The sequence below is a fragment of the Crassostrea angulata genome, chromosome 5 (assembly GCF_025612915.1).
Source record: "Crassostrea angulata isolate pt1a10 chromosome 5, ASM2561291v2, whole genome shotgun sequence".
In the NCBI taxonomy this organism is placed as follows: Eukaryota; Metazoa; Mollusca; class Bivalvia; order Ostreida; family Ostreidae; genus Magallana; species Magallana angulata.
Genome location: NC_069115.1, coordinates 766,214 through 782,054, shown reverse-complemented (window position 1 = coordinate 782,054; position 15,841 = coordinate 766,214). Strand labels below are relative to the sequence as shown.

At 33.0% G+C, this 15,841-nt stretch overlaps 1 protein-coding gene and 1 pseudogene across 2 annotated transcripts in view; both read right to left on the bottom strand.

The window, feature by feature from the left end:
* LOC128186191 (E3 ubiquitin-protein ligase TRIM71-like) overlaps positions 1 to 14,156 on the bottom strand; it is a 59,408-nt gene extending 45,252 nt beyond the window's left edge. Inside the window, exon 1 of one of the 2 annotated variants that reach the window (XM_052855963.1) lies at positions 14,108 to 14,156. Coding sequence is in view for 1 of the 2 variants with exons in the window: in XM_052855964.1 (XP_052711924.1) it covers positions 14,108 to 14,126 (19 nt within the window). In the remaining variant the exon portion in view is untranslated. The remainder of the gene's footprint in view (positions 1 to 14,107) is intronic. The other variant, XM_052855964.1, reaches the window with a different exon arrangement.
* On the bottom strand, positions 10,811 to 13,407 carry LOC128186217 (E3 ubiquitin-protein ligase TRIM71-like; annotated as a pseudogene).
* Positions 14,157 to 15,841: the final 1,685 nt, after the last annotated feature.

Below are 15,841 nucleotides of genomic sequence, written 5' to 3'. Positions count from 1 at the left end.
AAAAAAGTTTTAATTTACAAGACCTTTTCTTTGAAATCAAGGAAAAGGGGCTGGCCCCTTAAAATAGGGAATCAAAGGGCTCTAAAGTCTTTTATCTATAGCCCTTTACCGAGGCATATTTTGTTAAATGTTATAGAGGCAAATATGTTTATATCACAGTTATGTATCCAAGCAATGTTATGGTTTTTCCATGTGTTACGTAATTAAGGGTTTTTAGGGGCCGAAAGTCCAAACTTTCGATCACCCATACCTCAGAAAGGAAAAATATTTTGAAATGCAGTACAGAAGAAAAGTTGTTCAAAATGATGTTCTTAACAATATGCAACCTTCAAAATTTCGTTAAACGGCCCCTTAAAGGAGATAAGGGATCAGCCCCTAAAACCTTCTTTCTCATATATCTCCAGAACGGTAACAAATTTCTAAACACTTGTTGAACAAAATGTGTTTAGAATTAAGAGACCTTTTATTTAATATCAAGAAAAAGGGGCTGGCCCCTTAAATTAGGGAACCAAATGGCTCTAAAGTCTTTTATCTATAGCCCTTTACTGAGGGATATTTTGTAAAATGTTATAGAAGCAAATATGTTCATCTCACAGTTATGTATCCAGGCAATGTAATGATTTTATCATGTGTTATGTAGTTAGGGGTTTTTAGGGGCCAAAAGTCCAAAACTCTGATCATTCATATCTCTGAAAGGAAAATTATTTTGAAATGTAGTAAAGAAAAAAAGTTGTTCAAAATGATGTTCTTAACAATATGCAACCTTCAAACTTTCGTTAAACGGCCCCTATAAGGAGATAAGGGATCGGTCCCTAAAACCTTCTTTCTCATATATCCCCAGAACGGTAACAAATTTCTAAACACTTGTTGAACAAAATGTGTTAAGAATTAAGTGACCTTTTATTTGATATCAAGAAAAAGGGGCTGGACCCTTAAATAAGGGAACCAGAGGGCTCTAAAGTTTTTTATCTCTAGCCCTTTGCTGAGGGATATTTTGTAAAATGCTATAGAAGCAGATATGTTCATCTCACAGTTATGTATCCAAGCAATGTAATGATTTTATCATGTGTTATGTAATTAGGGGTCTTTAGGGGCCAAAAGTCCAAAATTTTGATCAACCATATTTCAGAAAGGAAAAATATTTTGAAATGCAGTACAGAAGAAAAGGTGTTCAAAATTATGTTCTTAACAATATGCAACCTTCAAAATTTCGTTCAACGGCCCCTATAAGGAGATGAGAGATTGGCCCCTAAAACCTTCTTTACCACATATCTCAAGAACGGTAACGATTTTCCAAACATTTGTTGACAAAATGTGTTCAGAATAAAATGACCTTCCATTTGATTTCAAGAAAAAAGGGCTGGCCCCTTAAATTAGGGGATCAAAGGGCTCTAAAGTCCTTAATCTATAGCGTTTTACTAAGAGCTATTTTGTGAAAGGTTATTTAAGCTGAATTAGGTATAATACGTTTATATATCCTGACAATATAATGATTTTCTCTTGCGTTACCTAATTAGGGTTTTTAGGAGCCAGAGGTAAACAAGTTTAATTTTTTCTATCTCAATTTGGAGAAATGCAAGTATTTAAAAAAGCAATATAAGGGAAGTTATAAAATGCGATACAAAAAAGCATAAGTTCTTCACACTTTTTTCCATATCATGTGTTTTTGTTGAAAATCAAATGCGATGATGTCATATTTCCTTCTAAAAATCGGACGGAAGACCTCCTCGTTGCTCGCAACGAGATCGTGTCTAGTTATTATTATTAAGGTCTTCCGTTTCCAACGGAAGACCTTATTGTTTTCGTACTGTTTATTATTATTTTTTTTTTCCAAATTTTGTGCACGCGATTTCTCGAAAACTACTCAACCGATCTGAACAATTTTTTCACAGATGATGGGAAATTATCTGAATTTTATATGTTTTTGAATTTTTTGTCGTCGTCACTTCCGGTCCGGATTTACGGTCGATTTTGTAATTTTTGACGACCAATTTTGTGCAGAGTTGATCTCAGAAACTATAAGAGATATGACTTTGAAATTTTCAGGATAGGTAGAGCATGGTTTGAAGTTGTGCACTATTTAGTTGTTTTGCACCAGTGGCGCTATTCCTTGGAGCTCGCTTAGGCACAAAAATGGGGTACAGATTTCGAATCAAAATTTCCATATGTTTTGATCAGTATCTTTTTATCAGTTGATATTTTGACAAGACATATAGAACAAAAGTAGTAGAAAATCAAAAGTTCTATCCAATAAAATCAAGAAAAAGGGGCTGGCCCCTTTAATTAGGGACCAAGAGACTCGTAAATTCTATTACGAATAACTTGAAAACGATAAATATTTTGTTATGCATTATAAAAATCAAAGTTGTTGATCTCTACATTATCGGTTTGAAAGAGTCATCGTCAGGCCCATGTCTGACGTAATTAGGGTTTTTATTCTTTATCTTCAAATTTTTTTTTTTTTTTGGGGGGGGGGGGGGTAATTTTGAAATTGTATCGATATCTCATGGTATCATTTTATCTAAAAAAAAAAAAAAAATTCGGACGGAAGACCTACTCGTTACTCGTAACGAGGTCGTATCTAGTTATTATTATTTTTTTCCACGAATTTTGTGCAAGCGATTTCTCGAAAACTATTCGGCCGATTTCGACCATTTTTTCTCAGATGATAGCCAGTGGTCATAATTCTAGAAGTTTTTTGAAATTTTGAAATCGTCACTTCCGGTTCCGATTTACGGCCGATTTTGTCAGTTTTTACGACCCATTTTGTGCAGACATAAACTCAGAGACTATCAGAGATAGGAATATGCAATTTTCAGGATAGGTAGACCATAGGTTGAAGTTGTGCACAATGTAGTTTTTTGGCGCCAGTGGCGCCATTTCTATGAGCTCGCCTAGGCTCGAAAATTGGGTACGAATTTCGAATCAAATTTTTCATACGTTTTGATCTGTATCTTTTTATGAGTTGATATTTTGTTAAAACATATATAACAAAAAAGGTAGATAATCGAAAGTTTTTTTCAACAAAATCAAGAAATAGGGGCTGGCCCCTTAAATTAGGGGCCAAGACACTCATAAACTCTATTACAAATAACATAAAAACAATAAAGATTTTGTAATGCATTATAGAAGCAAAGTTGTTGATCGTACCAATATCTATTAGGAAAAAAACATTGCCACGCCCATTTATTACGTAATAAGGGATTTTTAGGGGCCAAAGTACTTAAACTTGGTAGAAAAATAACTAGAGAAGTATACATATTTTGTTAGACATCATAGAAGAGAAAATGTTTGAATAAATGATTTAAATTGATTCCACATATCAAAACACGCATTTCTGTCCCCATTAAGGATCTAGAGGGCTGGCCCCTAAAATATTCAATCATTTGTATCTCAAAAGTGATCAACAATTTTAGATGAATGTAAGAACAAAAAATGTTAAAATTCATGAGACCTTTCGTATAAAATCAAGAAAAAGGGGCTGGCCCCTTTGTTTAGGGGCCAAGGCACTCATAAACTCTATTACAAATAACTTAAAAACGATAAAGATTTTGTAATGCATTATAGAAGCAAAGTTGTTGATCGTACCAATATCTATTAGGAAAAATCATTGCCACGCCAATTTATTACGTAATTAGGGATTATTAGGGGCCAAAGTACTTAAACTTTGACGAAAAATAACTAGAGAAGTAGAAATATTTTGTTAGACATCATAGAAGAAAATATGTTTGAATTAATGATTTTAATCGATTCCACTTATCAAAACACGAATTTCTGTCCCCATTAAGGATCTAGAGGGCTGGCCCCTAAAATATTCAAACATTTGTATCTCAAAAATGATCAACAATTTTAAATAGGTGTAAGAACAAAAATTGTTAGTATTCTTAAGACCTTTTCAATGAAATCAAGAAAAAGGGGCTGGCCCCTTTAATCAGGGGCCAGTGAACTCTTAAACTCTATTGCAAATACCTTAAAAACGATAAAGATTTTGTAATGCATTATAGAAGCAAAGTTGTTGATCGTACCAATATCCATTGGAAAAAAATATTGCCACACCCATTTATTACGTAATTAGGGATTTTTAGGGGCCAAAATACTTAAACTTTGACGCAATACAACTAGAGAAGTAGAAATATTTTGTTAGACATCATCGAAGAGAAAATGTTTGAAATAATGATTTAAATCGATTCCACTTATCAAAACACGAATTTCTGTCCCCATTAAGGATCTAGAGGGCTGGCCCCTAAAATATTCAAACATCTGTATCTCAAAAATGATCAACAATTTTAAATAGGTGTAAGAACAAAAATTGTCAGTATTCTTAAGACCTTTTCAAAGAAATCAAGAAAAAGGGGCTGGCCCCTTAAATTAGGGGCCAGGGCACTCTTAAACTCTATTACAAATACCTTAAAAACGATAAAGATTTTGTAATGCATTATAGAAGCAAAGTTGTTGATCGTACCAATATCTATTAGAAAAAAATATTGCCACATCCATTTATTACGTAATTAGGGATTTTTAGGGGCCAAAATACTTAAACTTTGACGCAATATAACTAGAGAAGTAGAAATATTTTGTTAGACATCATCGAAGAGAAAATGTTTGAAATAATGATTTAAATCGATTCCACTTATCAAAACACGAATTTCTGTCCCCATTAAGGATCTAGAGGGCTGGCCCCTAAAATATTCAAACATTTGTATCTCAAAAATGATCAACAATTTTAAATAGGTGTAAGAACAAAAATTGTCAGTATTCTTATGACCTTTTCAAAGAAATCAAGAAAAAGGGGCTGGCCCCTTAAATTAGGGGCCAGAGCACTCTTAAACTCTATTCCAAATACCTTAAAAACGATAAAGATTTTGTAATGCATTATAGAAGCAAAGTTGTTTAACGTACCAATATCTATTAGAAAAAATATTGCCACGCCCATTTATTACGTAATTAGGGATTTTTAAGGGCCAAAGAACTTAAACTTTGACGCAATATAACTAGAGAAGTAGAAATATTTTGTTAGACATCATCGAAGAGAAAATGTTTCAATTAATGATTTAAATCGATTCCACATATCAAAACACGAATTTCTGTTCCCATTAAGGATCTATAGGGCTGGCCCCTAAAATATTCAAACATTTGTATCTCAAAAATGATCAACAATTTTAGATGGGTGTAAGAACAGTAAATGTTAGTATTCTTAAGACCTTTTCAAAGAAATCAAGAAAAAGGGGCTGACCCCTAAATAAGGGGCCAAGACACTCGTAAACTCTATTACAAATAACTTAAAAACAATAAAGATTTTGTAATGCATTATAGAAGCAAAGTTGTTGATCGTAACAATATCAGTTTGTAAAACTCATAGCCACACCCATTGATGACGTAATTAGTAATTTTGAGGGGATTAAAACATTAAATCTTTAATGTGCTGTATGTGAAATGTGAGTGGAAATTCTGAAATTTCATTGATATTTTAATGGTATCGTTTGAAAAATTGAACGGAAGACCTCCTCGTTACTCGTAACGAGATCGTATCTAGTTATTATTATTATTATTTTCCAAATTTTGTGCAAGCGATTTCTCGGAATCTATTCGACCGATCTCAACCATTTTTTCACAGATGTTAGGGCGTGATCTAAACTTAATACATTTTTCTTAATTTTTTTGTAGTCACTTCCGGTACCGAATTGTCGGCCATTTTGTAATTTTTGACGACCCATTTTGTGCAGCTATAAACTCGGAAACCATAAGAGATATGAATATCAAATTTTCAGGATAGGTAGACGATAGTCTAGAGTTGTGCAGCATATAGTTGTTTAATGCCTGTTGCGCCGATTCTTGGAGCTCGCCTGGGCACGAAAATTGGGTACGAATTTTCATTCAAAAATTTCACACGTTTTGATTTATATATTTTTATCAGTTGATATTTTGTCAGGACATATATAACAAAAGTGGTAGAAAATCAAAAGTTCTTTCCAACAAAATCAAGAAAAAGGGGCTGGCCCTTTTATTTAGGGGCCAAAACACTCGTAAACTCTATTACGAATAACTTAAAAACGAGAAAGATTTTGTAATGTATTATAGAAGCAAAGTTGTTGATCGTACCAATATCTATTAGAAAAAATTATTACCACGCCCATTCATTACGTAATTAGGGATTTTTAGGGGCCAGAGTATTTAAACTTTGACGCAATATAACTAGAGAAGTAGAAATATTTTGTTAGACATCATAGAAGATAAAATGTTTGAATTATTGATTTAAATCAATTCCACTCATCAAAACACGAATTTCTGTCCCCATTAAGGATCTGGAGGGCTGGCCCCTAAAATATTCAAGCATTTGTATCTCAAAAATGATCAACAATTTTAAATACGTGTAAGAACAAAAATTGTTAGTATTCTTAAGACCTTTTCAAAGAAATCAAGAAAAAGGGGCTGGCCCCTTTATTCAGGGGCCAGGGCACTATTAAACTCTATTACGAATAACTTAAAAACGATAAAGATTTTGTAATGCTTTATAGAAGCAAAGTTGTTGATCGTACCAATATCTATTAGAAAAAATTATTACCACGCCCATTTATTACGTAATTAGGGATTTTTAGGGGCCAAAATACTTAAACTTTGACGCAATATAACTAGAGAAGTAGAAATATTTTGTTAGACATCATAGAAGAGAAAATGTTTGAAATAATGATTTAAATCGATTCCACTTATCAAAACACGAATTTCAGTCCCCATTAAGGATCTAGAGGGCTGGCCCCTAAAATATTCAAACATTTGTATCTCAAAAATGATCAACAATTTTAAATACGTGTAAGAACAAAAATTGTTAGTATTCTTAAGACCTTTTCAAAGAAATCAAGAAAAAGGGGCTGGCCCCTTAAATCAAGGGCCAGAGCACTCTTAAACTCTATTACAAATACCTTAAAAACGATAAAGAATTTGTAATGCATTATAGAAGCAAAGTTGTTGATCGTACCAATATCTATTAGAAAAAAATATTGCCAAGCCCATTTATTACGTAATTAGGGATTTTTAGGGGCCAAAATACTTAAACTTTGACGCAATATATCTAGAAAAGGAGACATATCTTGTTAGACATCATAGAAGAGAAAATGTTTGAATTAATTATTTTAATCGATTCCACATATCAAAACACGAATTTCTGTCCCCATTAAGGATCTATAGGGCTGGCCCCTAAATTATTCAATCATTTGTGTCTCAAAATGATCAACAATGTTAGATGGGTGTAAGAACAATAAATGTTAGTATTCTTAAGACCTTTTCAAAGAAATCAAGAAAAAGGGGCTGACCCCTAAATAAGGGGCCAAGACACTCGTAAACTCTATTACAAATAACTTAAAAACAATAAAGATTTTGTAATGCATTATAGAAGCAAAGTTGTTGATCGTAACAATATCAGTTTGTAAAACTCATAGCCACACCCATTGATGACGTAATTAGGAATTTTTAGGGGATTAAAACATTAAATCTTTAATGTGCTGTATGTGAAATGTGAGTGGAAATTCTGAAATTTCATTGATATTTTAATGGTATCGTTTGAAAAATTGAACGGAAGACCTCCTCGTTACTCGTAACGAGATCGTATCTAGTTATTATTATTTTTTTTTTCCAAATTTTGTGCACGAGATTTCTCGAAATCTATTCGACCGATCTCAACCATTTTTTCACAGATTGTTGGGCGTGATCTAAACTTCATACATTTTTCTTAATTTTTTAATAGTCACTTCCGGTACCGAATTGTCGGCCATTTTGTAATTTTTGACGACCCATTTTGTGCAGCTATAAACTCGGAAACCAGAAGAGATATGAATATGAAATTTTCAGGATAGGTAGACTATAGTTTGAAGTTGTGCAGCATGTAGTTGTTTAATGCCTGTTGCGCCATTTCTTGGAGCTCGCCTGGGCACGAAAATTGGGCACGAATTTTCATTCAAAATTTTCACACGTTTTGATTTATATCTTTTTATCAGTTGATATTTTGTTTAGACATATATAACAAAAGTGGTAGAGAATCAAAAGTTCTTTCCAACAAAATCAATAAAAAGGGGCTGGCCCCTTTATTAAGGGGCCAAGGCACTCTTAAACTCTATTACAAATAACTTAAAAACGATAAAGTTTTTGTAATGCAATATAGAAGCAAAGTTGTTGATCGTACCAATATCTATTAGAAAAATTATTGCCACGCCCATTTATTACCTAATTAGGGATTTTTAGGGGCCAAAGTACTTAAACTTTGACGCAATATAACTAGAGAAGTAGACATTTTTTGTTAGACATGATAGAAGAGAAAATGTTTAAATTTATGATTTAAATCGATTCCACTTATCAAAACACGAATTCCTGTCCCCATTAAGATCTAGAGGGCTGGCCCCTAAAATATTCAAACATTTGTATCTCAAAAATGAACAACAATTTAAGATGAGTGTAAGAACAAAAAATGTTTGTATTCTTAAGACCTTTTCAAAGAAATCAAGAAAAAGGGGCTGGCCCCCTTTTTTTTGGGGGGGGGGGGGTGGGGCAAGAAACTCGTAAAGTCTATTACAAATTACATAAAAATGATTAAGATTTCGTAATGCATTATAAAAGCAAAGTTGTTAATTGTAGCAATATCTATCTGCAAAACTCATTGCAACACCCATTTAATATGTAATTATGGATTTGTATACATTATCTGAAAGTGTGTGTGGGGGGGGGGGATTCTAAAATTATATCGATTATTCATGGTATGATTAAAAACAGAAATCACAAGGAAGACCTACTCGTTACTCGTAACGAGATCGTATCTAGTTATTATTATTATTTTTTTCCACAAATTTTGTGCACGCGATATCTCGAAAACTATTCGGCCGATTTCGACCATTTTTTCACAGATGATTGCCAGTGGTCATAATTCTAGAAGTTTTTTGAAATTTTGAAATCGTCACTTCCGGTTCCGATTTACGGCCGATTTTGTCAGTTTTTACGACCTATTTTGTGCAGACATAAGCTCAGAGACTATAAGAGATATAAATATGAAATTTTCAGGATAGGTAGACCATAGTTTGAAGATGTGCAGAACGTAGTTTTTTTGCGCCAGTGGCGCCATTTCTTTGAGCTCGCCTAGGCTCGAAAATTGGATACGAATTTTGCATCAAAAATTTCATACGTTTTGATCTGTATCTTTTAATCAGTTAATATTTTGTTAAGACATATATAACAAAAGTGGTAGATAATCAAATGTTCTTTCCAATAAAATCAAGAAAAAGGGGCTGGCTCCTTTGTTTAGGGGCCAAGACACTTATAAACTCTAATACAAATAACTTAAAAACGATAAAGATTTTGTAATGCATTATAGAAGCAAAGTTGTTGACTGTAGCAATATCTATCAGGAAAAATCATGACCACGCCCATTTATTACGTAACTAGGGATTTTTAGGGGCCAAAGTACTGAAACTTTGACGCAATATATCTAAAGAAGTAGACATATTTTGTGAGCATCGTAGAAGAGAAAATGTTTGCATTGATGATTCTTATCGATTCCATTAATCAAAATAACAATGTATGTCCCCATTAAGGATCTAAAGGGCTGGCCCCTAAAATATTCAATCATTTGTATCTCAAAAATGATCAACAATTTTAGATGGGTGTAAGAACAAAAAATGTTAGTATTCTTAAAACATTTTCAAAGAAATCAAGAAATAGGGGCTGGCCCCTTTAATTAGGGGCCAAGACACTCGTAAACTCTATTACAGATAACTTAAAAACGATAAAGATGTTGTAATGCATTATAGAAGCAAAGTTGTTAATCGTTACAATATCTATCAGGTAAAATTATTGGCACGCCCATTTATTACGTAATTAGGGATTTTAGGGGCCAAAGTACTTAAAATTTGACGCAATATATTTAGAAAAGGAGACATATTTTGTTAAGCATTGTAGAAGAGAAAATGTTTGCTGTGATGATTCTAATCGATTCCATTAATCAAAACACAAATGTCTGTCCCCAATAGGGATCTAGAAGGCTGGCCCCTAAAATATCCAATCATTTGTATCTTAAACATGAATAACAATTCTAGATAAGTGTTAGAACAAAAAATGTTAGTATTCGTGAGACCTTTCGAATGAACCCAAGAAAAAAGGGCTGGCCTCTTAAATTAGGGGCCAAGACATTTGTAAACTCTATTACACATACCTTAAAAACGATCAAAATTTTGTAATGCATTATAGAAACAAAGAGGTTGATCGTAACATTATCAGTTTGTAAAACTCATTTCAAAACCTATTGATGACGTAATTAGGGATTTTAGGGGAATAAAATCTTAAATCCTTAATGTGCTGTATGTGAAAAAGCAAAACTCTTTGTTAAGCATTTTAAAGGATATTGACGATGGTATATAATATCTGAAATGGAGTGGTTATCTCAAATTTCATTGATATTTTAATCGTATCGTTTAAAAATTGAACGGAAGACCTACTCGTTACTCGTAACGAGATCGTATCTAGTTATACATCCAATTCCAACTGCATGCAGTACACACATGTACATTAAATTATTTCTTTGGTTTACAATTAACGATGATATACACACATTTTGTGTACACAGATATTATACACAGTTTTTCTTAAAAATAAAATGCATACACATAGTTTGCATGTTTACATAAAGAACAAAATAGTTTATTTACAATGATACATACATACAGTTTGTTTCTCATCTATATAATATGATACTTGCACATGGTTCATTGACATATACACATACAATATACACACAGTTTGTTAACATAAAATACCCACACACAATTTGTTTACATATAATACACTCACAATATGTTTACATCAGATTTTGTATTTTCTTCACTTTACCTGTGTAGTGTTCAGCCACAAAGAGGTTGTCTCTGGTGTCCACACATAAACCCGATGGATCCTGTAAATGACAGTTGTCAATGTAGCGGAGGAACTGTCCGTCCTGATCCCGGATGTGGATACGGTGGTTGTACCAGTCTGCTGTCAGGATCCGACCCTGGCTGTCTGTTGTGATGCCGAATGGATTGAATGATTCCTCGGTAGTAGAAGGAGGACCAGTGTAGTAAACCGGAGTTTCCCGGCCTGATTGACCACCGCTACTGCACGGGCTCCATTGTCTGACACACAGATATCTAGGTTCCTGTTCTCACTGATGTATTTAGTGTTAAAAAATCCACAATATGAATAGAGAGGTCGTCCTTTGTCATTGTACTGAATACTTTGTTTCTCTGTGAAGCCAGAGTAACACACAACTTTTGTTTGTTTATAATCATCACTTTCCATGACAACTAGGAGGTCACCAGAGGAGGTACTACAGACACCGCGAGGTCTCCACCCCTGTAGTCTGATCACTGTCTGTATCTTTGTATTCTTCACTATGTTCACAGTTCTATCAATGTAATCAGTATAAACTAGACCCCCACTCCTTGTCACTGCTATTTCCAGTGGATTGTTCCCTGACTTGGTTTGGACTGACTTCACTAGTTCCCCCTGCAGGTTGTAGAGTCTCATCATCTTATTATTATAACTACACGCCCAGATTTCTTCATCACTGTGACAAGTAACACTGGTTAGAAGAGTATAAAAGCCTCCGTACTGTGTCTGTATGGTGGAAATGATCCGTGGCTCATCAAGCAGTGGTGTGAGAAGAGAGGATCCAGCTTCTGAGGTTTCCATGGTGTAGCCATGTTCCTCTGTTGTAATGGAGATTGTTGACAGGGAACCAAATTGTTGGTAAAGTTGTTCTGGGTTAATTTTCTGAGGGATAAAGTTTGGTAGAGAAACTGTGAGTTTAGGAGGCAATCTTCTGAATTCAGCAATCCTGGATTTGTAGACAGAGACACGGCTGACATCATTGGAGTCCAGTAACTTATTCAGATCAGCAATGCTCTGTGTGATTTCAGAAATGGTGCGTGTGATTTCATCTTCCTGTTTGTTTAAGACAGCCAGGTGTTTGGCGTCCATTTCATCAAGATCAGATTTCAGTTTCTGTATAATGGTGTCTATTTCTCTGTGCCAGACTTCTCCATGTTTGTCTATTGCTGATGTCAATTTCTGAGAGTTAATTTTTAGATCAGCTTTCTGAACTGTGATGTTGTTTACAATCTCTTGGTATTTGGGAGAAAGGATATTCTTAAGGGTGTTGTTTACTCATGGTTTGAGTTCTCAAATTCGAATTGTTATAAAGTTTAATGTCATGATTAAAATTTGTACTAAACACAAAAAGTATCTGCGAAATGAATTATTTTTGACATAACATTCGATATTTCTACTATATTATGGAATTATGCCAAAACAAAAATAGACTTATAGCCAAACAGAGGAAATTCGGACTAAATTTTGCAGATTTTGTTTTCCGCTTAGATATTTTTGGAAGTGCTCTAATATTAAAAGTTAAGATTTTATATTTTAGTCTATATAGTTTTGCATATTTTCTGTTAGTTTTACCTCATTTATTCATTATAATAACCGTATGGACCGAATTTAAAAAATATTGAAATATGAAAAGACACCATATCTCAAAATTTTGATCATTGACCTTATATAAATTATATGCCAACAGAATAAGATCAATATAAGTAGTTTAATACTATAAATGTTTTTGTATTATCATCATTCAATTTTTTGTAAAATTGGATCAAATATGGGTAGGAATTTAAAAAGTGATAGAGGAAATTCGGACTGGAATATTTATAAAAATTGTGAACAAAAACTTAATGGTTTGTATGTATTTAATATCACTGCCATTCGTAAATTGTATTTCATTTTCAAAAGTGTTGAGCAATTTGTATTATTTTCATAATTAAGAAAATCTGAATCATAGTGTAAAATTTTAAGGGATTTTCCTTTAATTTTCCAAAAATATACAATGGCCATTAACTCAAAAAGTAGGTCATTGACCATTTTTTTTGAAAATGAAAATTAACACTACAATAAAAGGTCTATAATGCACAATAGTTGGTTTTTCATTATCATCAGTGGAATTTTTTTTCGTTCTGAGTAAACGTCATCCTTAAATTCATTCAAATCTGTTTGTAAATCTTCTTTTTTACTTTTAAAGGTTTTAAAAATGTCAACCAACTTATGGCTTTGGTGATCACCAGAGGAAATACAAGGGGCACAAATAGGAATGTCACATTGTTCACAGAAATGTTTACACTGCTCCTGGGCATGTAATTGGCAATAGGGATAATTTGGAGTAGATCTCCGATCTTGGAACAGTACCACCTGATGTTTTTTGGATAGGTCCAACATATGGTCCCCAACACAAGCTTTGCAGAGATTGGTCTGACAGAAGTCACAGTGTAGTGGGGGGATAGGAGTATCACACACATCACAACGCACCACATCCTGGGCAGTACTTCGGGGGTCCATCGGCAAGTCCTTTATGTATAGTACATCTTCCCTGTAATATACATGTATACTTTTAATATTCCAATCCTATTGGAATTATTTGTATTTATATATACATAAATATATGTAAATTTTGTATCTTAATAAAATGCTTATTTATCATAACAAAAGTTTTCAATGTAATATATGCATCGTCATTCTCTCATTACGTAGACAAGCAAGCTAATTAACAACATATCAAATAGATTTAATTATATTTTTCATGATCCATAATTTATCAAAATCAAGATCATTGAAACAATTATCAGACAATTTCATTCCATTAATCTTTTTAATCCATCTTTGAAACTTGTTATGTCATTTAAATGAATTACAGACTATCAGAAAAATGCCAGTTTCATTCCTATTAATTTTCTAATGTACTGAAACTCCATTTGCTATAGGTTTCAAGATTTCCAGTTGTACAAGATAGTAATCCATTTTAATGGCAAAAACTGATTTCAGTTGACTGGTATATGACAATTATTGTGGTCTGTGATTCATTAATTTTGGCTGGCAATTAATTTTTACAAATTTAGTTAAATAAATGCTATGAAACTTAATGGGTGATTGGCCTACCAATAACAAGTTTAATATTTTAATAGATATGAAAGCACAATATTTGTTGTTATCGGTCTACTTTATAATGATTTTTACCGATACATTCCTGTAGCACATGACATCTACAAACCTTGTACACTTTGGTTCATGTTGACAATGTACAGATGTTGTAATGAAAGCTGGGGAACTCTGCAGTTTCTCAAAAGACAGACCTATAAATAATAATAAACAAATCAAAATCAATAACATCAATTACCAAATTTTGGTGTATAAAAAAAACAAATTTCATAACACAGATTTTAGCATCTTATATCAAAGGTTAAATAAGGTATCTAATCAGTAAAAAACCTTTTACATCCATAGAATTTGTACTTTTCACTACTGTTTTCTTTTATAACAACTTACAATGTTAAATGACATTGCAAAGTAACGAACAAGAGATATTGGGTCAGTGTGCCTTGCATTAATGCATGTCAATCTACTGGGGGGGGGGGGGGGGGGTAGGGGGCACTGTGTTAGGTTCCTTTCTTTAAAATAATAACAATTAACTATTTACATATTTTTACCCGAATGTGTAATAAATTCAAAAGAGAAGGACTATATTAACATCCTACAAAAGTATTTGTGAACAAAGAGTTTGGTTAGAAATCTGAATTATATATATATATATATATATATATATATATATATATATATATATATATATATATATATATATATATATATATATATATATATATATATATATATATATATATAGTATTCAATAAGCTAAAAAGTATGTATCTATCTTTTGTGTTGATCATGTATAACCGGTATTTTAGCCAAAACACATCGAAATAAACAAAAACAATTTGATCTTGAAATAGACCTTAACAATACAATGTTAAAGTATCATCATAACGTGACCTTGGTTTATCTGGGTTTTTTTTTCTATAAATAATACTTGCAATCCTGTTTTTTTGATAAACAAATTTCAAACTTTCATAGCACAATGAAAATACAAAAATGTACTTTTTTAAAGTTTAACTATTACACATTCTGACATTCATGCTCTTAGAATAAAAAGAAAAACAACATGAAGGTCTAGCGCTTACAATGTTTCTTATGTCATTTACATTTTAACAGCGTTAAACGACCGAACAATTTCCTCGAAAAGTTCGTCCAACATTGCGAATCAATCTCTCACCAGAGGGCGTATTACGCTGCGCTACAACACCTCTGTTAACGTCTAAATGCCAAGATTCTTGGCAAAACCCATTCTCAATCATGATATTATAAATTATAGTTTTATATTTATTCAGTCTACATTTCGATGTTAAAGCCTCGCTAAAAATATTGAAATAAAAAGATTTTTATTGGTAAATCACGGTAACAAACAAAGAACTATTTCTCGGAGTAATACTCCATTTCCAATGTTTTCGTAGCACTACTTTTTAGACGTTAACAGAAATGACCTAGACCATTTTGGGTTACGGGGCGATTCGTACCGAGGCGTTTCGCTCCGACTGAAGATGTGTACCGAGACGTTTCGCTCCGACTGACGATTTGTACCGAGACGTTAAATATATCACGCTCGGCAATCGACCCAACATTTCAAGATTAAGTATTTATTGAAGCTCAAGACGTATCGATTTTCTGATTTTTTTTTTCGGGAATGGCAGAGTCCCCCCCCCCCCCCCACATTTGTAATTTCTTGAGTTTTTTGGCCCCATGTAGTTTATTGCAAATCCCCTTGTGGTTTGCATGGGGTTTTCTATGGGGTATTTTTTTCCAAGCTAAAATCCACGGGGTTGAAGCTTTTAAATCAAAATATCTAAAATAAATATCTAAAAATGTTTCATTTTTCCCCATATCTTTATTT